Source organism: Acartia tonsa, chromosome 6, assembly GCF_053477335.1.
Source record: "Acartia tonsa isolate MP-2025a chromosome 6, ASM5347733v1, whole genome shotgun sequence".
Classification (NCBI taxonomy): Eukaryota; Metazoa; Arthropoda; class Copepoda; order Calanoida; family Acartiidae; genus Acartia; species Acartia tonsa.
The window spans coordinates 27,328,624-27,354,247 of NC_137265.1; the positions used below are offsets into that span (position 1 = coordinate 27,328,624).

At 30.2% G+C, this 25,624-nt stretch overlaps 1 protein-coding gene across 1 annotated transcript; it reads right to left on the minus strand.

The window, feature by feature from the left end:
• Positions 1–3,846: 3,846 nt before the first annotated feature.
• On the minus strand, positions 3,847–25,415 carry LOC145323039 (uncharacterized). Its single transcript, XM_080165425.1, has 35 exons — positions 25,365–25,415; positions 25,241–25,296; positions 24,387–24,472; positions 23,837–23,928; positions 23,593–23,625; positions 22,389–22,456; positions 21,710–21,750; positions 21,225–21,282; positions 20,935–21,028; positions 20,664–20,763; positions 20,082–20,225; positions 19,314–19,386; positions 18,872–19,012; positions 18,384–18,486; positions 18,097–18,205; positions 16,753–16,829; positions 16,406–16,554; positions 15,938–16,047; positions 15,678–15,745; positions 15,237–15,405; positions 14,648–14,815; positions 14,095–14,179; positions 13,883–13,930; positions 13,663–13,738; positions 13,413–13,475; positions 13,307–13,335; positions 13,086–13,181; positions 11,858–11,906; positions 11,428–11,486; positions 10,385–10,432; positions 8,299–8,355; positions 5,438–5,476; positions 4,949–5,023; positions 4,716–4,807; positions 3,847–4,073 (listed from the first exon to the last, which is right to left on the minus strand). The coding sequence occupies exons 1-35, from the start codon at positions 25,396–25,398 to the stop codon at positions 3,974–3,976; spliced, it is 2,889 nt and encodes a 962-aa protein (XP_080021551.1). The 5' UTR covers positions 25,399–25,415; the 3' UTR covers positions 3,847–3,973.
• Positions 25,416–25,624: the final 209 nt, after the last annotated feature.

The window sequence follows — 25,624 nt, forward strand, 5'->3', positions numbered from 1 at the left end:
CACTCAGCTAAAGCCACATTCAGCTGTAGGCAATGTTAGCCTTTGCCAAAATATAAATACATCTTCAGCACGGCTGCAGGTGCATATGCCACACTCAACACAGGCGCATCTAGTCTTATCTAAAATTTAGATATAGCTTGTGCCGCGCAGATGTAGATGATTGAGCCGCGCAGCTGTAGGTGCTTATGCCGACCTCTTCCTAAGACCACAGGAAAAATACCTTAATTAGATTTACATAGTAGATATGTGAGTCTTTGTACTGAAAAAATGTAACTAACCTGATAAAACAAGGACTGTCGATTAATTGCCATAAAGTCAGCATTAACCATCAGAAATTGATGTTAAGACAATATTCTAGACTTGATAGAATATGAAAGAGACAACTCGTTATTTAAAAATTCTCTCAACAATTCTTTTATTAAATTGTATAAAATCAATTTAATACCTTTACAACTTCTAGAAAGTTTTGGCAACTAAGATTATTCAATAAAATTTGATACTATTGAGAAATCGAGGACTTGTCAATTTTTTAATTAACAATACATACAGCAAACAAGGATGTCATGATACTTAAAAGCAAAGCTCAGAAACGAAACCTATAATATTTTTTTATTATATTGATATATCTGTATCCTTTCAAAATACAACAAAAATCTAATTTTTAGCTGAAAATGTCTATGATTATAAAATTGCGGATGTTGAAAAAGTACAATCTCGCCTAGTTTAATAGCGATCAGATGATTCCTTCTTAGCAACGAAATGCCCTCGACGTTGTTACCTAAGACCTTATTAATAGAAATGCTTTGCTTGTAACAAGATGACCCAGAGATTGTGTATTTATTTTTTAAATTTTAAGTAGCGCAGCTACTGTAAAACTCACTTTATTTGTCCTTCATAAAGAATGCAATGTAATTCACACGGCTATTATTGAAAATAGACGGCTGTTTGGCAAGACTATCATGTAATTCAGTTGTCCGTCTATCAGCTACGTTTAAACGGTTAAAATTTTGTGTGTAAAATTTTATATGAACACTGAGCATCTATACTAAAAACCAAGTATGTCGTCTGTTGGTTTGTTGTGCTCTCTTTTTCCTTCCGCGTGCTTGGCTTTTCTTCTTATTTTTATAATTGAGAGATTTGCCATTTAAAGATGCTATTATACATAACTTCTATTTTTTGTCAAATCCTAGGAAACCCTTTAAAGATCATACATTTTCTATAGAGAAAGTTTGATTTGCTCGGCTGGTTAAAGCTTTTTTTATTCGTCCAACTATTTAGCCGTGGTTGATATTTTCAAAATAAATTTCTGTGCTTTGCTACATGTGGGTGATGTTATCCTTGTTTTCTCTTGTGTATGTCAAATTTCTTATTTGCTCTCCATTTTTATCATTTTTCTCCCAAGTTTTTATGATTGATGTATAAGATACGAAGCAGATAATTGACATGTGGACGGACGGATTGTATTTTTAACACAAAATCTAAACATGCATATTTTGTTCAAAATTATATTTTTATATTCCTTTTTTCCTTAACAAGTAATAATACATCTATAAGTAGCACAGCAACAAAAGAATATACTTATTATCGACTAAAAGCAAGTGTAAAATGTGTAGAATTTCACAGTACATATGCAAGATTTTCTTCTTAACTATAGATGACTTGCGCTGAATAAATATTAAGTTTGGTCAAAATGACAGAAATTTTTTTTGAAAGGCAACCGCTTTGATCTGATTTTGTAAAAATTAAATTATTTAAAATAGGAAAGTCCCCAGTCATGAAGTTAACCATAAATTATCCTTAGAAAAGCCGGCAGTGAAAGTGTGCACCTTTATAAATGGAACCTAAATTGAGTCAGTTTTGGGTGGGTCGGGGGGAGAAAATTATTGTGTATTGAGACTGGTAGATAGATTCAGGGATACAGTGATAGGACAATGAATGATAAAATATAATTCTCCAAAATTATGATAATCAAATACTTCTTTGGTAAATATATATTATTGGAGGAAAAGTTTTGAGGATGTAACTTATTTCAATGAGAACCTTTTATAACTTTCCAACCCCGCCCCCCCCCCCTAATGGTTTTCAGCTGACCAATAGCAAATCGAGTTTATCATCCTTCAAAATGCTGGGCTACCTATGGATATAATTTTGTTTGTGCAAATGTTTGATTTCTATTGTGCAGAAGTTGAATGTATCTAAATTACAGTAGACATCTTAAATTACAATAGGCGTCAAATAATGTATACAACATTTAATGAAATTATAAAGGTTCTGAGGCACAATATTAAATTAAAAAATTAATTCTTGTTCGGCTCCGAAATTTGAGTTAAAAATTTTTATAAATATAGACGAATGGTGGTTTTAGGTTGTCAGACATAGCTTTAAATTGCACCTGTCTCTTGCTATTGCCATTCTTCTTCCTAAGTTTTTACGAGATGTCTACCTGAATAGTTAGTTTTTTTGTTTTTAGCTCAATTTTCAAGAACTACTGAACTGTATGAGTTATAGATTTCAGGGAAGCTATACATAGGCCCCAGGGTGGTTTTAGGATATATTTTTTGTGATTTAAGTCTTTGTTTGGTTTTAGCTTATTTTTTGGCCAATATCTTCTAATTTTATAACTAAGACCATGGATCTTAGGGGCGCAGCCATTAGTGTAAAATATAGCATTAATTGAATTAGGTAGTTTACTCTGCTTTTTAACTGCTTTTAGTGTTTTTCATAAGATTTCTTAATTTGGTATTATTTATTAGCTTGCAGAGCAGTTTTATATAAATAAATAACATGAGTAGAAATTTGATAAATTATGTATTAATTAGTTTCTAATGATCTTTTTTAAATTTTTGCACTAACAACATAAAAGTTAAGTAATTACTCCAATTGTCAAATGCTTATTAAAGCTGTATAAAAAGTGAAGCTTTTCTATAATTGGGGTCGGTCCGTCGGTATGTCTGTCCGTCCGTAACGGTTAGCTCATTCGTTAATGTAGAATGTTAGAATTGTCCTATCGATTTTAAATTTGAATGATGACTCCTATAACAGGTACGATTTAGGATGCGTAGCAACTCTATAATTGTTCGTGCGTCCACTTCCAACATGTTGATTTTTAAATTTTTTAATAAAAAATTTATGTGAAATAATTATTCTATAAAACTGATTCCTAGGACAAAAAAAGTACAATTTTATAGCCTAAGCATCTCTTTAATCAAGTCCTCAAAATGTAAGTATGTTCTCAAAGCGTATCCTGTATTTCAGCAGTTTTGCGACAAATTTATTTACAATTTTGTTTCGACTTGAACATTTGAAATTTGCTTATTCAGTTCTGGCACTATACAATTGTTTATGAACTTTGACTTGCCGTTTCAGAGCTTTGCTTTTATGGATGTCGTCAATCGTAATCCTTTTTCGTAAAAATCAATAATAGAATAATTGTATCCATAAGAAACGCAACAATAAGAAACCATAGCATGTTTAGAGAAAACAATACATTAAAGTATGTTTGGATGGTAGTTTCAATCAATCAAAATAATATGAAGCGGGGCTTCTCTACTACACAAATTATACTAATTGATGGGTAACATAACGGCATTCAAATATACACTAGTTATGGTGTAGCAACGCTACTAAAAATAAGATAATTATGGTAATGCATGCATGTATATTTTATGAAATAAATATAGAATATTCAGTAATTTTCTACATATGTTTTAGTGCTTTAAACTTATTGGTAAGTTTTGGTTAAGAAAACACACAAATATAAACTATGTTTTAGCTTTAAATTTCATCGTGCTTGCAATTTGAGCAAAAAGTTACTTTAAGACATCTCCACATTGGACTATTGAAAAAAACAAAACTTTATGAATATGAATATGGGAAAGAAAAAAGATTGCACACAAAAAGTTCTGATATAATATTTTTTATATGTGTAAATACTTTTAATGATTACGTGAAGAGCAGCTTCTATATAACTGATCTAGTTTGTGAAGAAATGAGCGAGTCCAAATATCCAGTAAACCAAGGAGAAGATAAAGAAGAATGCCAGAATTCCCTTAGTAGCTATCTGTTCGCTGATTCTAAATAAAGTTACACATCAAAATTGTAAAAATTTAGGGCTTCACAGCCTTAGCTACAATCTTTGTTCTTTTTAGCAACTAAAGCAGTCCGCTTGTTTAAACAATCACAAATCTATAATACGAAAACAACATTTAAAAACAATTTTCTTCATTCGTCAAATAGACAGCGAATGACATCCACATCTACTTAGTATTTTAGCCACTACTGTAGGCGATTGTGATACTTCTGCTACTTAATTTTGTCTCAGCTGTTGGATGAGTATTAAAAGCCGCTTGGTGAGGGTTGCTTCTGCTGAGGCTGAATGAAACTGATTAGGCTATCGAGGGCTGAGGCTGAGTAATGTGTAGGTCGACTGATTTAAAATTTTAGTTGCTGTGGCTTACTTGGTGGCTGAGTATGCAGTGCGGCTGACAGCATGGCTGATTGTGTGGCTTACAAAGCCTTACAGCGAGGCTTCTGTATGCTGCGCGACTTATTGTGAGCGCTTATTGAGCTACCAAGTCATGATTTCGCCCCTTATGTTTCAACCAGCCTTAATGCTATTGGACATTTATGTCCTTGTTACAGTATAGAATATAGAATATTTAAAATTTGACGCTTATGAACAAAGAAAATAAATATTTCGAAAATAATGATTGTACCTGAGATATTTATGTTTATTTTGTTCAGCTTGACCATAGAAATCTTTCCGGGTATTCACCTTTTCTTCTTCATTACGGGATATAAGTTTAACCTACAATTGATTATTTTATTTGTTTTTGTTTTAGTCAATATTTTCTTGACACAGTGGACCTCAACAAAATATAGGTTTTAAACGAGAACTAAAAGTAAAACATTAGATTTTCTAGAAAAAAATTTATTGATTAATTATTACCTTTTTATTTTCACCCACTTGCAGTGAATCATCTAATTTTCCATTCACATCTTTTACATTTATTAATGAGGAACCCTGAAGTGAAGTTTATGTGAAAAAAATGAAATAACAACTTATAAAAAGTTTTACAATCTTATAGTAAAAAATAGTAAGGTTTGTTTTTGTGTAAAGCTTGAGATTTTTATGAACTGATTTAGTTCTCCAATTTAGGAAAGCTTCACATAGATCCCAGAGTGTTTTTTTATTAAAAGATTTGGGCTATTTTTAATCTTTAAATAAAGAGTCCATATATGCTAGTGGCGCACCTACTAGTTCATATGAAAATACTTAGAAGGGTTAGATATCAAGATTTCCAATTTAAGTGTGAATTTTCTTTGAATTAAAAATGGAATATTTTACCATGAGAGTATAACTAGGTAAAAAATATTAGCAACCAAACATCATTCAAAGTTGTAGTGTAGGCTATGGGTTTGTTGTTGGAATAAATACCTTAGAGAGCACTTTTCCAGGAAAGCTTTCTTCTTCGTCCTTATAAAAAACAGATTTTAAATGTTGAACTATTTAGTACAAAATTTAATATGAAATGTGAAAATGATAATGATTTTAAAAATAACAATGAAAACTATTTAGAATGAGAGAAGAAGGAATCTACAAATAATATATATATATGAATGTGCATGTGTTTATCTGCTTCATGTACATAGATATTAATAAAAAAAAACAAGGAAAGTGGTGCTTTCCTTCAAAGTGCCTTTTAATCATTGCAACCCCTACACCTTATTTTGGAATAAATTGAAAATAAAGGTGACAGGTGGGGGTTACTTTTTTCAAATAAACCTTAACCCCCTACAGGAAGCTATAAGCATGTGATGCCTATACCTGCGGTGACCCAGCTCTGTGGGGCTGTAAACAACAATAACTACCCAACCCCCACCATTATTTTTAATTACTTTAAATATAAGGGGAGGGATTTCAGTGCTGTACAGGCACATTAAGGGAAACCACCAAAATGAATTGGGAAACACCATTGAAAATTACTCAATTTTCAGTGCAAGCAAGGTTATATCATTATTATCTTTGAAAGATATCAAGTAAAGGAAATGTTTTCAATAAACATTGCAAAAGCTATATCAATTTGTTTTTTTAATCTTGTTGAGTTCTTTCTAGAATTAATTAAGGTGCAATTTAAAAAAAACTGTCAACTGGTGTTCTACCTTCATAAAGATATTAACAGTAGTAACACTTGTAGAGTTTGATCTTTTTACTGGAGTTGATTCTACAGAGTCATACCTCCCCTTCTTTAAGAAGTTGAATTCGATTATTAACATTTAACTTAAGCAATTTAAAGGTTTATTGCATTAAAGTTTGAGTCAATTCACTTGACAAGAACATAGAACTCTAGCCTTTAAAACACTAATTGGAGATATTTGAAAGAAAAAGGCTAGAAATACAGTTTTTTTATCAATAGGAAGTGAAAATGCATTCAGTTTTTTTCTAAAATTATATTTGATGATTTGAGGAAAGGTACTTTTATATTTGTTTGATATTCCAATTTTTGTAAAATTCAAGTTTATCCTAAAATTTGCTTAAGTCAGCTGTGATTATAATGAGTAATATTAAAAAGTGAGCTAATAGTTATTTATAAAAGATATTTATTTAATGAAAATGAGTATATAATGTTAAACATTTCTGTTGTTGTTAAAAATTAGCTCACTTCATTGTATTTTAATGTACAACAGATAATATTTTAGAAAAATGAAGTTAATTATAATATCTGTAAATAGTTTTTAGAAATCAATATGTACAATTGAAACATTTTATGAGAGAAGAAAATTATTTATGTTATGCATTTTTCGGAGGACTTTGATAATAAAAGTAAACAAAAGGATTAGGCAGTCTAAAAATTAGGTAGGAATTGTGCTACATAAAACAATTTTCTTCTTGAATCTTTACAAATGTTTAATGTAAGGTTAATTTAAGCATAACATCTACGATACAACTAGGGTGTCTCTAGTCTTTTCGTCTGTCCTACAGATTTATCCAAATACAGTCTCTACGTAGTTTCTCATTATGCACACACAAGCGGACATTTGATTACTACAGGGTGTTTCAAGAGAAATGTCTTTTTAAAAAACTTAATTATGCATAGAAAATAAAAGAATTAAATAAAATGCTCTATATATTTAGAAAACCTGTTCTGGTCCATTTATGTTTCAAATATTTAAAAACGATTATTTCAACAAATTATGCCTTAAAAACCGGTTTTTCCAAAGGCCTTATTTTTGAAGATTTATTGGTCTAAAGGTTAAGGAAAAAATATGCACATTTTTAAAATTTAAATTGCGCGGCTTGTATTAATAGAAGAAAAATGTTATGCATAACGTTAGAATAATCATAAACTCTAGTTTTTGGAAATATATGTACTATTTTTGTGCTATTTGTAGTATAGGAGCTACGTTGAAAAATTTGAGAAAAAGGTTGAAAAGTTTCAAATGAGTTGGAACATTTTACCATTTAGCTCCTATACTATACATAGCACAAGAATGGTTCTCATATTTCCAAAAACTTAAGCCTATGACAATTCTAACGATATGCATAACATTTTTCTACTATTAATACAAGCTGTGCAGCAATTCGAATTTTAAAAATTTGCATATTATTTCCTCAACCTTTAGACCAATAAATCTTCAAAAATAAGGCCTTTGGAAAAACCAGTTTTTAAGGCATAATTTGTTGAAATAAACGTTTTTAAATATTTGAAACATAAATGGACCAGAACAGGTTTTCTAAGTATATAAAGCATTTTATATAATTCTTTTATTTTCTATGCATAATTAAGTTTTTAAAAAAGACATTTCTCTTAAAAAACCCTGTACAGTAAAAATTATGATTACTATATTCAGTACTAGCGGCTACGCCCCTAGAGGCCTCTAGTGGCCTTTAAATGTTTTTTATTTTATTTTAAATATCTAATTTGAGAAATAACTTGTCTATGTTAAATTCATGAGTCTACGCAGCGCGACTAAGCTAGCAAGACTACGCTAGCGACACTAAGCGGCGGAAATATTTCAATTTTTTTCTCGATTTTATTGTGATTTCTCTTGGTAGGGTGGTGGTACCCTCCCCCAAAATAGTTAAAAACCTTCCCGGGACATATGACAATCTACCCTGTTAAGGAGAACCCAATCGGTTCAGCGGTTAGCGAGATCCTTCGGTACAGACACACAGATACACACACAGACAAACATCCTGTTACTTTAGTATAAGGATAAGCTAGTTATTTCTGCACCACCAATGTACAAAATTATCCTTTTAAATAAAAGTTTCACTGTGTTATAAATATGATTTACCTCTTCCTTGTCATTATCTGTTGTTCTTTGTAGATCCATGTATGTGTGTAATAACACCTATGGTTTAAGTTCTGTTATTTTATCAACACAAAACTTTAATATGATAATACATGACGCTAATGAACAGGGAGGTAGGGGACATTGGGCTGTTTATTACAGATATCTTCACCAAGAGAGGCAAAAGTGGAATCTTAAATTTCAAAAATCGTATCGGCGTTGAAGATATCTTCACCAAGAGAGGGTAAAGTGGAATCTTACATTTCAAAAATCATATCGGCGTTGAAGATATCTTCACCAAGAGAAGGGAAAGTAGAATCTTACATTTCAAAAATCGTATCGGCCTTGAAGATATCTTCACCAAGAGAGGGGAAAGTGGAAAGGTAGATTACAGTTTTAGAGGGTCCAAACCATAATCATAGATTATATTTCTGCTTCTATAAAAATGGACTCAACTCCCTAACTGTTACAGAACAATTTTATATGATTCAGTTTATATCAATACAATAATAAAAAAACTCTACTCTGTTCGATGGAAATAATTTTTTTTCTAAAACAATCAATTTCAGTAAAAAATTTAACATAATACAATAAACACATAATGCTAAAGTTAAACCAATAAGATTTCTTGTTTCATTTCAATTATTTATAATTTCCTAAAGAGTGTTTTCACAAAGTGACTTATTTACAATGTAGTTAAATAATTCTTATTTAATTAAAATGAAAAGAATGAAAACTATACACGTAAAAGATACATACTTTTAAAAAATATTTTTAAAAAATAAGTTTGAATAATCTTATTTTATATCACATTTGTATATGTGTCAAAAATAATTTTGTTGTATTGCATAAACATTTGTTGACATCATGTCATCTTGTCATCAAATTTCACCCTTTACCAGTTAGGGAGTTGAATCCATTTTTATAAAAGCAGAAATATAATCTATGATTATGGTTTGGACCCTCTAAAACTGTAATCTACCTTTCCACTTTCCCCTCTCTTGGTGAAGATATCTTCAACGCCGATACGATTTTTGAAATGTAAGATTCTACTTTCCCCTCTCTTGGTGAAGATATCTTCAACGCCGATACGATTTTTGAAATGTAAGATTCCACTTTCCCCTCTCTTGGTGAAGATATCTTCACCAAGAGAGGGGAAAGTGGAAGGGTAGATTACAGTTTTAGAGGGTCTAAACCATAATCATAGATTATATTTCTGCTTCTATAAAAATGGATTCAACTCCCTAACTATTTACAGTCAATTTTTATGTGTTTAAAATAGGTGAACGAACACAAACATGTTAATGTTAATTCATTGGTATATTGTAAAGATTTAACTTTTTAGTGAATTTTTATAGTAAAATCATAAGGCCTAATTTTACTCTATACCAGAATACAATATTTATGAAGCAAACACTCTAAAAGCTACGAATTTTACCCAAATAAAAAAAAAGACCTTTTGCTTTGGTCAAAATGACCACAGCAACAGTAAAAATTAATATTTAAATCCCCCCAAAAAAGTTTATTGGGGACTTAATTCAAATTTAGGCTCTGCAGTCTGATTTTACTGGTGTCATAGTTTTTTTTTTTTTATATAAAATATAAAAATAGGTTAAAAACAGTTTAACATTGGAGATGTACATCAATTTACCAGCCATTGTTTTATCCATTTAGATCCCCAGCTAATGAAGGATTATATGTATGTATATGAAATTTCATAGAGTAGGTTTAAAACAATCCTTCTGAATTAATTGAAAGCTGATGCCATCAAAAATAGCCTTTAATAATTTTTTTATAAAGTAAATTAAATAAAAAAAAATTTTAAAAATGATTATCACGAATAAAGGAATAGGACATTAGAATAATGATTCCTTGATCATTAAATTCTAATATTTGGTTTTTCAAGCTCTTTTAAGATTGAGGGGGATAACATTTACTTGAACAAAAAAGGTAATTCTCAAAAAAAAACATATATTAATTGGCTAAATTCCCGAAAATTTACTTTCATCCACTATTTTATTCCTGTTTCCTTGGGAATTAGTAAAATAATTATATATAACTATTTTTCTATAAATGTAAAAGTAATTACCTCAAAAAATGGAATGAACTGGGCAAACAAAAGCCAAATGTCTATCATCTAATACAAATTTACCATTAATAATAAATTACATCTAATTAATTTAATCAAAATAGTGCATGAAAAAACCTTTTTCTAACATTTAATCTATTTTAAATTAAAAGTTAACAAATGGTAGACACTGTAGAAGTTGAATATTGGTTTATTCATTGTACAATTCGTATTTAATACACTAGCAGCTACGCCTCTTGGGGCCTCTAGGAGCACTTGAAGTAGGTGGTAAATAGGAATTTTAGTTTTAAAAATAAAAAGTAAAAAAATTGAAGGGGGATTTCTCTTGGGTGGATGGAGATACCCTCCCCCAAAATAGCTATAAACCTTCCCTAGACATATTCTCTAAAGGAGAACCATATTGGTCCTGCATTTAGCGAGATCCTTCACTACAGTCAAAAAGCTTTCTACATTATATAATAGGATAGGATTAAACAATTGAGACTGTGAATCAAAAATACTATTTTTAAACAAATAAAACTGTTTCAAGGGGTTTAAAATGCAACTCCTCAACTTAATCCTTTGAATTTCTTTTCGTTTTTTGAACCTAGTAAAAGTGTCTGACTCTGATTATGACATAAAAAAATTAATCAATGAGAGGCCAGTATCACTGTAATTGATTAATGGTAAAATTCATAGTGGCCTCTCATTGGTTAATTTTTTTTGACCTCATAATCAGAGTCAGACACGACACGTACTAGGTTCATTTTTTTTTCTATTCAGAAAATAAGATATTTAAGAAAGAATAGTAAAAAAACGCTTCAGTTCACAGAAGTAAAGTTATAACCCACACAAATAAAGACGTTTTAATTAATAGTATTTCATACATAAAAAATGACATTATATAGACATGTCAAACCCTTTAATTTTATTGACTACTTAATACTTATATGGATTTTCCTCCATTTAATTAGAATCTGATATTGAAAGTAATTATTCTATATTTTGATTATTTTTTATTTGATGGTTAAACTATTTATTTTTTATTAAAGTATTTAAGTTACCTTAAGATATGCTGTTTTAGGTAGATAAGAAGAGACATTAACGAACAGTGTCGTCAAGACTAAATAACAAAATCAGAATATCATTAAAAACTAAACATAAATGTGAATTTTGGAGCTTTGATCCTCACAGGCAAAGTTTAAAGCGAGTATTTAGAAATTGTCTGGCACTAAGGTCTAAAATTGGCTTCAAATAACACATATAGAAACTCTTGACCTATATAAAGGTAAGAGGGGGGGGGGGGGTTGTTAACTCCCATATCATATTTTTTTTTGGAAAAGGAGAATAGACAAGACAATAAATATACCCCAACTGTACCCCAACATTAAAATCATCAAGCTTTTTAAAAACTCTTTAAAGGGCATGGTAATGACATACACATGTCTTTTTGTCGGCTAAAGCATTTCCCCTATCCTTGAAATAACTTTTTACCGAGCAAAGCTGTTAAGTTCACTGACACAACTGTTTCAAAGAAGAAATCCTAAATGTAAACACATAATCTTCGAATATGAAACAAATAAGATAATTATACAGGATGTAAAAAAAAAACTGCGTTTTCCAAATTTGGGAAACAACCATTAGGAGTACAAAAAAAATAATTATATGTCAATAATCTTTATAAAAATATGCATCGAAATTGTTACAGGTGTTTTTTAATATCTCTGAAAATAACGGCGCATTTTAAAGCATAAATATTTCAAAAGATGCGTATGATGCTTTTTTCTGGTAGAATTTTGTGCCTTAAGGTTGGTTTTCAAAAATTTATTCACTTGAAAACAACGTCTTCATACGACCAATACAATTTTCTACCAATTACACTAAAAATTTAATTTAAAATTCCCTCACTGAAAACAAATATTCAGTTTTTCTTTTTGTATACTTAAGAAACATGACCCTTAAATTGCTCATGTTCGTTAATCCCCACCCCTCATTTATTCCTATAATCCTTTAATTTGATTGACAGGTTAAGATATAAACTCATGATTTATCCATAATTTTTAATTAAATGCTTTAATAAAAAAAATTCAAACTTCAATAACTTTTTTGTCTTTAGAGATTTTTTTGTCAAATAAAAAGGAGTTTTTTTCTTTTTACTATAACCTACGTTATTAAAGAAGATTCTTTTACTGCAAATGCATCACAATCAAGAAATGTGAAAAAATGACAAATTGCAGTTTCTTAAAAATGCTTTTGTGAGGAGCTAAAAAGCACTTCACCTTTAAAACTCATTAAGGTACTTTTCTTATACCTTTTTCTAAATTAATATTGAAATTCTACGATTTTTTTTATACATAATAGAAGAGTTATTTTAATTTTTCTTGCACAACATTTTTCACATAAAGCATTTTTGGAAACTATGTACCTATCATAGAGGCCGTATTTTTAGAGATAATGAAAAACACCTGTTATAAATTTGATGTACTTTTTTACAGAAAATAAGGACATATAATCGTTTTTTCTGTATTCCTTCTGGTTGTGTCAGAAAAACGGAAAACGCAGTTTTTTCTGAAACACCGTGTATGCTAAACTTTAAAGGTATGTGCTATAAGAGCCACATAAACAAATACGAAAGACATAAAGATTTACTAAGAAAGACATTCCTTTTCAAAATAAGGTGTTTCTTAAAATATCTATAATGAGATTACGACTATAATTTTACCTTAAAGAAATTTGTAGCATAAACAATGACAAGAACTAAAGTTGTTGGTAGAAATGTTGTCATTATTTCACTGAAGAGTCTTCTTTTCAGTGTTAACTTAATTACAATGAGATCGATGAAGTACATAAGTAATGAAGGAGAGCTAAATAAATTTGTTTAAATCAAAAGTTTCTCTTATGAATATGTCTTTCTTGCTTATATATGTTTATAAAATATTATACCTTTAGTAGAATACCTTCGTTAACATTGTCTAAATGAAAATTAAAATGAATCAATTTTGTCTATTAAATTTCAAAATCAATCATCAGAGGAAGCATAAAATTCTACCTGGATTTTTATAATCAAGAGACCATTTTGTAACAACATATTGGGTTAGAATTGTTTTGCCCTCTAAAATAATATTAGTGTTTATTATTTTTTTTGTGTACAATGTATTATATATTAATCTAAAGCTTGCCGAACAGTGTTTTTTTTTACACAAATATAACAATTTACCATTAACATTTTATGCTTATTTCTTGCAAAGTATCAGCTGCTCTTAGAGATAATTGTATATGATTAATTCCTAAAATTTTACCAAACTCAATGTCACCAGGCACCAATTCCATTCCAAACTGTTCCAAAGCCTTGACTGTTAGGTCCATAGTACATATCTTGAAAATAATCATATCAAATTAAAATCTTTGTTTCCAAATTTTTATTATTTGAATGTGATGAAGTAAAGGAATGAATGAAACTTAGATCCTTGATTTAACAAACCTATGTTAAGTAATAGATAAATATTAATAGAAACTTACTTGAGAATCAAATGGATACATATGAAGCTGATATTCACATCTAAAAGTCTAAAAATTATAAATTGAGTTACTAAATTTCTGAAAGTAAATTATAAATATTTGGTTGAAAGTTTTTTTCATATGATTCTAACTATTTAACAAATAACCTAATTCATAAAATTTTTCTCCAGTGAGAAAGTCTACCATTTTATTAGAAGATGATGACTGATTACCTTCGTATAAATTCTTTGAAATTTGATAATGCTGTCTTTTCCTTCATAGATATTAATCTCCTCAACCTCCTCTTTAGAACTTCTCCTAATTATGACAATAGGATTGCAGACAATAAATACTTAGATATACATATCAGGACCTTAATAATTAGAGGAGAGGTTAGGGAGGGGGGGGGGGGGGGTTAGCTTTTTCTTTAGTTAGATCCAGCGGCAAAATGGCACCGGATTTTCAAAAACTTTGAAAATATTTTATTTTGCATTTCTTTTATTTATTGTTGCTTACTTATTTAGTCGTTTTAAATGCTTTGTTAAAGTCATAAAGTTTTATTAACTTTGCATGTGATCCAACCTGTTACGTTTGGCCACCATAATTAAATTTCACAGTTTATGATTTCATCATAACCTCATATCTTTTATAAACTTGATGACAAAAAGAACCGGGAATGGGAGGATGGGGTGTGCCATTTATTCTAGGATTACTTACTCTAAACTATTGTTACTGTAATACTCTAGGAAAATTGTCTATGTTATTTAATCAACTAAAATAAGTTGCCTGGCTTGTGCTCTTCTGGCCACAATAAGATCAGATTTTTCATCTCCCTCAGTAATATCATTCTCCTCAGTATTACTAAACACAAGAGATGGCAACCAGATTCGTTCTTCTTCATCCTTACTCAGTGCATTGGATGAGTCTTCAGCTTTTAGATTCCAAAATTCTAATCTGTAATAAATTTAGACTTTATTTTTTGGACATAATAACAAAAAGAAGAAAACTAGCTTCACAAACTTTAAAAGAAAATACTGCTTTTTAATGTACTAGTGGCTTCGCCCGCCAAGAAAATATTTATGAACCTTCCCGGGACCCGATCAGTTCATGGTTGGTGAGATCCTTTGGTACAAACTTACAGACAGACATCGTTCCACTTTGTATTATAGATTAATAAATTTACCTACATGCAAACTTTTTAACAGATATATTACATTACTAAAAATTACTAATTTTTTTCATAAATCTCTTTTTGAATAAGTCAAAAGGACTTAAATATATAATTTGTTTGTATATTTTAGTTTATTGTTATTTTAATATTGAGGTATTGTTAAATTTAGGACCAACTTTTCTAGTAACTCTATGATAAATTTACCTATGATCTAACCACTGCAGAACCAACTGAAATTTTGCTGTAAACTCCAAATCCACCTCTACTATCTGGAGGATGTCTATGACAATGAATGTCACATCTATCCTGGCCTTCTGAATTTTGTTTGTTTTCCTGTCCATCTTGAATGGTGGTGTCTTCTTGTTGTAATTTCCTAAAGTGGTGGATGTTTCTTAACCACTGGAGGATAAAAGGAAGGTTGTTACCCTAACATTTAATTGAAGCTTTAAACAAAATAAAAATGATATAATTTTCGAATTTTGGTAGGGGGAGATGGAAGAAGGTAATAATGTTTTTCTGATTTTCTCCTAGCTTTGTAGAAATTTACACTTAATGGGCTAATGAAAAGCACTAACTACAAATATAGATAATGATAATTATAGGACCAAGGGTTTATAAGATATCCGCTTCATGCATTTGATTTACCTTTGATGACTAATTTGACACAATTTTGTTCATCAGATCCATCAACACAATTACTAAACTGGTCACATCTTCAAATTATAAGATTAAATGATGTATGGAAGATTGGATTAATTCAGCAAAATAAATATAATGTAAATCAGATTTGCCAGTTTGTTCTTGTTCTATAATTAACTACATTTTTACTACTGTCTAATACTAGCTGATCTTGCTAAACCTTGAATAAAAGATACGATCAGTTTTGACTAATATTAAAACACCACCTTGTATCAATATCAATACATTGACCATCATTACATGTGTAATAACCTTCTCCACAAGTGGTAAATGCAATCTCTACTCTTTTGTCCTTTAGATTACTCACACATTCATCCTTAAGAAAACATAATTTGTAACAATTAAAATCTAATACATATAAATAAGTAAAAATTAATTATTATTTGTTTAAAATAGAGTCTTTAAGCCAATATTTCTTAGTAAAATAAGAGTTTTTATCTGCAATATAGTTATCTATTTTAGTCTAGACACATAAACAAGGCATCATGTGCATTACTTTACAAGACTTCTGAACTTTCAAGACAAAAAGGTCATAAATCAATTGAAATGTTGTTTAACTATGTTAACTAGATTTTATTAGATTGATTTAAAAGCTGATGACCTTTTTGTCTCAAAAACCCAACTCTGCAGCAATACTCATAAACAATACAGTTAACTGAAAAATTCTTTTGTACCTGTAAATTTGTAAAATCTGCTGTTGCTCTGCCCATCAGCATAGATTTTAGAGGTTTTTCTATCGTTGCATACATTCCTGGTTTGGTGTAGTCAGTCCAGTTCCAAATTTGACTTGTTTTATCAAATCTTATTTCAGAACTCCTATCTCCTAAAATCCATATATGCTCAGTAAACAGAAAATGTTTGATATAAACTTAAACTTAAATTTACAAACTTTTTTTTATGTTAGTGATAACAGGAAAGGCCAGACTGTAAAGTTGTGATCCTTAACTTTAGGACTACCACTTAGCATAAAATCTTGCACTGTCAAAACTACTGGGAAATGATATATTACAATGAAACTTACCAATAAAATACCATTCTCCTTTTCTGTTGAAATACAAATGATATGTTTTATCCACTCCAGCTGTTGCACACAAACCTCTAATCAATAATACAATGAGTTATTTCCCATCAATATAATTACCATGATATAGATTTACATTCATTGGTATTTAAAGATGTCCACAAATCTTAAACTTAAATCTCTTGTGCCAATAACTGTTTCTATACCTGACTGTTATAGTTGGTGCAGGCTTATTAACAATACATGCTGGACATAAATCTCTAGTATCTATACCTGACTGTTATAGTTGGTGCTGGCTTATTAACAATACATGCTGGACATGAATCTCTAGTATCTATACCTGACTGTAATAGTGGGTTCAGGCTTATTAACAATACATGCTGGATATAAATCTCTAATATCTATACCTGACTGTTATAGTTGGTGCTGGCTTATTAACAATACAAGCTGGACATGAATCTCTAGTATCTATACCTGACTGTTATAGTTGGTGCTGGCTTATTAACAATACAAGCTGGACATGAAGCTCTAGTATATATACCTGACCGTTATAGTTGGTGCTGGCTTATTAACAATACATGCTGGACATGAATTTCTAGTATCTATACCTGACCGTTATAGTCTGGGCTGGCTTATTAACAATACATGCTGGACATGAATCTCTAGTATCTATACCTGACTGTTATAGTTGGGGCTGGCTTATTAACAATACACGCTGGACATGAAGCTCTAGTATCTATACCTGACTGTTATAGTTGGTGCTGGCTTATTAACAATACATGCTGGATATAAATCTCTAGTATCTATACCTGACTGTTATAGTTGGTGCTATCTTATTAACAATACACGCTGGACATGAATCTCTAGTATCTATACCTGACTGTTATAGTTGGTGCTGGCTTATTAACAATACATGCTGGACATGAATCTCTAGTATCTAAACTTGACTGTTATAGTTGGTGCAGGCTTTTAACAATACATGCTGGACATGAATCTCTAGTACTTATACCTGACTGTTATAGTTGGTGCTGGCTTATTAACAATACATGCTGGACATGAATCTCTAGTATCTATACCTGACTGTTATAGTTGGTGCTGGCCTATTAACAATACATGCTGGATATAAATCTCTAGTATCTATACCTGACTGTTATAGTTGGTGCTATCTTATTAACAATACACACTGGACATGAATCTCTAGTATCTATACCTGACTGTTATAGTTGGTGCAGGCTTATTAACAATACATGCTGGACATGAATCTCTAGTATCTATACCTGACTGTTATAGTTGGTGTTGGCTTATTAACAATACACGCTGGTCATGAATCTCTAGTATCTATACCTGACTGTTATAGTTGGTGCAGGCTTATTAACAATACATGCTGGACATGAATCTCTAGTGTCACATTTTTCATCTTTGAGTTTCTTTTCTCTGTACTCAACAGTTTCTCCTGGAAAAATGAACGCATGATAAACTTATCTATAAGCAATGAGCTATTGTATTTCACTTGGCATCATACTAAATTATGATTTACGTTATTACACATTTGGAGAATCTACAATAATCAACAAGATTTCAAGAAGTACATTTAATGAAATATATTAAGTATATTTGTTATACATTATTACCTTTCAATGTAAGTTCAAGATCAACAGAGAGACAAACAAAAAGTCCTCCCCAAGGACGCCCAGCTATCCAAGGAGTATGGGTGATAACCTCCCCACCTGGAGTCTAAAAATATATATGTAATATCATTAAAGTTAGGTTTACATTTCTATTAAGATAAACTATCTGGTAATCTTTTTATAGATTGGTATATCTAATAGTTGGGGAAAGTTACTCCTACAACTTAATAATAGTGCTATGTACCCAAATATTTTTAGTGGTTAAAACTAGAATAATAACCGCTTTTTTTAACTATCTACAGGATATATTGACAGAATTTGTCCTGAATATTTACTACACTACAATATCTCTATTTAATTATCTTTGTACTTGAAGTTCAATCTTGAGTACAAGGAAAGCCTTTATTATGCTGTATTGAATATGTTGATATTACAACAAACTTTTATTGACTCCACACATACAGTATTTATAATTAACTTTTGTATAATACCTTAAAGTCAGATCCCTGTAATTCACCATCCACAAAGAAATGGAAGTTATACTCGTTATCATTCTTCTTTGTAACACATTCTCCCTCATTCAGCAAATACCTTGCAAGACTAAAGTTTCCAACCAAGTCATCGTATTCTGCCTAAACAAATATAGGAAGGGATGTTTCACATGGGGAAAGATTATTTGTCATAATCTTTCTTGCAAGACAAAATAACAGTTCTCATCAAGTTCTCAAGTTCTCATCAATGTATATTTTATGTAAAGTTAGGAACAATTATTTTTACATCATATCTATCAAGCTTTATAGAACTAAAATATTTCAGCTGGCAAAACATTTTTTTTGTGCATAACATTTGTGTCCAGAATCTTAAAAAAAAAGAGACTTCCACTAGTAACACTAAGCTGTAGGGACCTGTTATTTATTCCTTATTTTTTGTTACCTGGCTTACATAGGAAACTATTTTTCCATCAAATTTTGCACACAAGTGTATAGATTCATCTTTCAACTTAGATCTAAAAAAATCTTTAATATCAAACCAATTAATATTAGCTATGCAGCTAGGATAACTAGGATTTTTGAATATTTAGTAACTATTTTGCTGTAAGTTTTTTATTTATTGGGCGTATTTAAAAAAATCAATCCTATTATATAAAGTAGTAAGCATTTTTTGTCTGTCCCAAAGGATCTCGCTAACCGCTAAACCTATATTGTTCTCCTTTACAGTGAAGCTTCTAATAGGTCTTGGGAAGGTTTTAATCTATTTTTGGGGAGGGTGTCTTCACCCTTCCCAACCCCCAAAAAAATATTTTTTTACTCTTTAGAAACTCAAATATAAAATGGATGAGGTCGACTATTCCCCCTCCTACCTTAAGTGCCCCTAGAGGATTCTAGGGACGTAGCCGCTAGTGAAATGATACAGGGATTAATTGTTATTATTTGCAAAAAGAACCTAGTAATAATGTCTAACTTTTTATCTTCGTGACGTAACAAAAATCCATCTCTTTTTTAGGGGTTTCCTTTCCGACCTCCCCTCTCATCCTTCGATTTTTGTTACGTCACAAAGATAAAAAGTTAGACACTATTACTAGGTTCTTGCAAAAAAAATGAATCAATCTCAAATTAGGGGTGACATTGTTTATACAAATTTTATTGCTAAAAAATAATATTTTTTTTTCTATTATCATCTAATAAAATGGATACATCTTACTTTATTGGAATATGAAAATAGCTGATTCCTCTTCCACTACAAATTTCTTTTTTAAAATCCTTGTCGCTTTCCACAGAATAACCTCTAGGACTTGCCAATACAAATGTTGTCAAAGTATTCCAAGAGGCGATGTCTCCTTCAAGCCTAAACAGATGTAAGTAAGTGTGTCTATTAAGATCTCTACCTTATTGAACTTATATGGGTGAAGCTGCTGTCCATGGCTCTTGATTGTTTGACCTTTGTCTGGAAGTCCTAACTGTGCATTGCACCTATTTTCGGTCAAAATTCGAACCTATCACCTCCCCAACGATGAGTGAATTCGCTACGTGTCTATCCACGACCACAGGTCATAAAGATCTCAAACCTAACAACACTTTTTTAATAAAAACTTTATATTGAACCCTGAGCAGGTTGAAAATAATTGTTAGGGGGATCAGACTATCCATTCATGATGAACTAATAAACAAGGAAGACATTACCCCCATTGACCAAAGGTAGCTAGGTATTCTCTAAACCTTCCCCTAAGGTAAAACTGCTCGACCTAGGTACACACCCACAACTCTTTAATTGTTAAAAGATTACCTGTCCATTTTACAGTTATTATAGTCCATAATTTCTTGATCTGATAACAACCTACTGTACACCTGAACGTCTGTGTATTCTACTTGGGAGGATTGGAAACCTGGAAATTAATACAGTAATACAGTTTAAATTATATAAGACCAACAAACCGAAATTTTAAAATTTAAATCTAAATAATCTTATTGTATATTTTGAATAAATACAGATTACTAAATCATTTAAAGTCAATTATAAATTTCAGGAGCAAATGACATGAGATTTGAGATTTTACCTCTGCTTGTATTTCTTCTTAAAGCTCCTACAGCAATATAATCAATATCTTCAGTCCAAATGGTTTTTAATTCCTTCAATTTTGGAAAAATTTCCTATAAAAGACATAATGAATTAATGGCAAATATTAACGCCCAATTTCTTTTGATAATTCTCTAATGTTTGTTTTTCATTTTGTTAAAGAAATACAAAATAATCAGTATATAGAGAGTGAATTATTCAAAATTTTACTTGAACCATCATTTCCACTTGGAGGAACAATTTAAAAAAGTGCAACATTTTAATACCAACCTTATGCATTAATTCACCATTGATATGGATACTCATCATTCCAGTAATTAAATCAGCACTGAAATTAGATTATATTATTAACCTAATTACCTTTAGAGGATTTGGGTATATCGACTGGTGGCCATTATTTTGTACATGCACTAGAAATTTGCCTAATTTGAGTATCTTATCATGTGACCAAATCCCTTGCAGACAATCAACCTTTTTTCATTGTACAACCATTGTTTGGTGATCCTAAATGTGCATGAACAATTGTAATACATGTTATGAACTATTAGATTCCTAAAAATGTTTTCTAGTAGACCCTTACATAGCTTTTACAGAAACCTTTCAGTTATAAAATGGTTTTGGAAGATAAAGAACCCATATTCTATTCATAACTAACATTTAATAAAAATACCTATTAATAACCAAAAAAAAATAACATTAAGGAAAGTTCCATATGTCAATGCAATATTTCAATTAAATTATAAATATTTATTTACCTCAGACATTGATGTTTCCAGTTTAAAAATGGATAGGGATCCTAAAAATATATTTTATATAAGATATCCCAGAAAGCTGAATGGTTCTGTGTTTTCACAACCCAAATATATTGCCGACGTGGAATGTGTTTTCATTTTAAGAGTAAATGTTACAAGTAGTATGAACAAATATGGACCTAAGGAGAACTCACTATTTTAGTAAAAGATAAGTGAGAACTTACTATTTTAGTATAGAATAAGTTATAACTTACTATTTAAGTATAGAATAAGTTAGAACTTACTAGCTATTATAGCATACAATAATTGAGAACTTACTATTTTAGTATGGAATAAGTTAGAACTTACTATTATAGCATACAATAATTGAGAACTTACTATTTTAGTATAAGATAAGTGGGAACTTACTATTTTATTATACAAAAAGTTAGAACTTACTATTATAGTATACAATAATTGATAACTTACTATTTTAGTATGGAATAAGTTAGAACTTACTATTATAGCATACAATAATTGAGAACTTACTATTTTAGTATAAGATAAGTGGGAACTTACTATTTTAGTATACAAAAAGTTAGAACTTACTAAATATTATAGCATACAATAATTGAGAACTTACTATTATAGCATACAATAATTGAGAACTTACTATTATAGCATACAATAATTGAGAACTTACAATTTTAGTATGAAGGGCAAACCAATGCATTACAGGCGAGTCTGATGTTTGAGCTGCGCCCCATCCTCCTAGATGAATAATATTCAGGGATGGTCTGTCCCAAAGTTACAGACATGGTTAGTAGACCTCAAAGAAAACTCTCTAGATTAGATTTTAAATAATGATAAAATAATTGTCTTAATTTATCAAGGGCATTGTTAAAAAACAAGAATGACAACAACCATAAAAGCGAAGCACTAAAACGATAGGACAAACGGACATTAACACTTGTATAGTGTCAGAACTGAATAATCAGAATAAAAATGTATATGAGTCGAAGCAAAATTGTAAGTAAATTTGTTGAAAAACTGCTTGATACAGAATAATGTTTATGGACATACTTACATATTTTGGACTTAATTATAGAGTCGCTTCGCTTATAATATAGTACTTTGTTGTCCCAGGAATCAGTATAACAAAAATCAGATCAATCGGATAATTATATCACATAAACTTTATCTATAATACAAAGTAGAACGATGTCTGTCTGTCCGTCTCTCTGTCCGTCTGAAGCTTAAGATCTCAGTAACCGCTGAACCGATTGGGCTCTACTTTTCAGGGATTATACCTACTGGTCCTGTGATGGTTTTAAGCTATTTTCTTGGGGGGTGGGACACCCCCAACCCCCCCAAAAAATGAAAAATACCCTCCCCCCCCAAAAAAAAATAAATTTTCTTTTTAAAACTAAAATTAAAATAGTGGGGTCGACTACCCCCCCCCCCCCAAAAAAAATTTTTTTTTTAAATTTTTCTTTTAAATCTAAAATACGAAAAATTGGTTTGATTAAACTTCTTGGGGCAAAGCCCCTAGAGGCTAGGTGCGAAGCCGCTAGTTGTTAAAAAAGTAAAAACAATCAACATGTTTAAAATGGACGTACGGACATTCTGGTAATGATTATAGAGTTGCTACGCTTGCTAAATCGTAACTAACTACTATAGGAATCACCATGCAAAGTTTGAAATCGACAAACAATTCTAACATGCCTAAATTAACGAAAAAACTATCCGTTCCGTTGAAATTGTGATAATGTCTTGTACATAATATCTGATTGTTATTGAATTGTAAGCCCAAAAATAATCATATGTGTTCAATTAATGTTAGGATTAGAAAATAAAAATTGTATAGTAGTTGTATGAAAAATTTTAATTGTAATAATATCACTAACCTGACCCCCACAATCCGTATAATAATCCCTCATCTAAAATAGGTTACGAAAAAATAAATTTAGAATTTTTCAGAAAGTTAAATTGCTAAAGAATAAATATATTTATTGATTAAAAGTTTTTAGGAAGACAATTATCTTAAATGAATTCTTTTACATTAATGCAACATATTAAAATATTCGCCGAAAACCAAAATTAAGCTTTCCTATGAAATTTTACACTTTAGAATTTGAAGAAAAAACATACTTAGCCTTGATCCATCTTCTTTCAGCTTTCCGATTTGGAATTGGTCAGTGAAAAAAGTATTAGCAGTGCCAGTCCAGGCTCGGACATTATACCTGACAAATATTTAAAGTAGCGAAACTACTAAATAACTAGACTAGGTCCGACGTAGGCTATTTCATAGATAGAAGTTACTATGCTTAATTTTTGTGCTTTTTACTTAAATCTAGTTTTAGACCATTGATCCGCCATCTGCTTATTTTTAAATTTTGAAGAAACATTTCTATAGTCCCTGCACAGTCAGCTTTGACCCTGTTGGAAATAATAAATATTGAGGTTTTATTGTCTTTACTTAACCTAACCTAACTTAAAATAATCATCATAAAATATTTTATTATAACAGTTCACATAACAGTAAAGATAATTTTCATTTTTTATTGTTGTTTGTTTATTTTTAGTTCTTTTTAGATTATTTCTAGCATATTCTACATCATCTTTTAACATATAGGTATTCACCTGTCTTTTTTTCTGAAATGCTATTGTGGTTTTCTTAATGTATCTTAAAATTTATAACCTGTAGCAAAAGGTCAATTGGTCTGGCCATTTGAGATTAACCTTAGCCTCTAATATTTCAGGAGGACAAGTGAACATACAGCCACTCTTAATATAATAATATATTTAGTCTATATGAGCCTCCAATATTTAATTGAAACAAAGAGCTATTTTTTTTTTGTTAAAAGTGAAACTTTTCTTTAATTAGGGTCGGTCCGTCTGTACGTACGTCCGTCCGTCCGGAACGGATAGCTCTTTTCGTTAATTTAGGCATGTTAAAGGCGTCCTATTGATTTGAATGGTGATTCCTGTAGTAGTTAGGTACAATTTAGAAAGCGTAGCAACTCTGTAATCATTACCAGAATGTCCGTACGTCCATTTTAAATATTTCGATTTTTAACTTTTTTAACAACAAATTTGTATGTGATATTATTATCCGATTTTTTGAATACTGTTTCCTAGGACAACAAAGCACAATGTTATAGGTGAAACATCTCCTTAAGTATGTCCCTAAAAATTATCCTGTATTTCAGCAGTTTTAACAAATATAATTACAATTTTTTTCGACTTTAATACTTTTATATTCTGATTAATCAGGTCTGATACTCTACAAGTTACTGTTTCATAGCTTCGCTTCTATGAATGTTGTCATCCTTGTTTAATTATGGTTAAAAACAACAATATTACACTGTATAAAAACTTAAAATTTTACTGGATTGTTAAAAAATAAGGAGGCGAAGCAACAAAAAAAATTTGGGTCGGTTTTAGAGGTTTTAAGGGTATATCAGTATCCCCCTTATTCCATAGTCTCCAATATATCTATAATACCTAATATATATATGATTTTAAATAATAAAGTAAAAATAGAATACTTACAATTGCCTCTGGAGGGGCATTTTCATTTATGAATACTGATCTTATGGCCAATGTCCCTAGAAAAATAAGTCTTATTTATCAATACTGAAATTATATTACTTGAAGCGTAAGCTTTAAAGATTACCTCTTAGGGCCAAAAGTAGTATTAGTAATGTCATCCTAAATACATTTTTTAATGTCTAAAATTCAATTTTCTCCCAAGTTTTGATTAAAAGAGTGTCAACGCACTAATTGAAACAAAAAAAAGTTATATTTTTAAAATTATTTTTTTGTATTTTTTTATTTAATAAAAATCCTTTTAATGACAACGTACACTGTTAACGTTAATGTTTAGTCTATAAATAATGGTTGATATATTTATTTATGAGTAATTATTTCACTTTC

Bases quoted from the DNA above. Each gene is read 5' to 3' on its own strand.
- LOC145323039 (XM_080165425.1), bottom strand. From the start codon at position 25,398: ATGACATTACTAATACTACTTTTGGCCCTAAGAG. The intron at 24,473-25,240 runs GTAAGTATTCTA...TATTATATTAAG, and splicing joins ATGCCCCTCCAGAGGCAATT to AGTGGCTGTATGTTCACTTG. The intron at 13,739-13,882 runs GTAAGTTTCTAT...ATTATTTTCAAG, and splicing joins TGTATCCATTTGATTCTCAA to ATATGTACTATGGACCTAAC.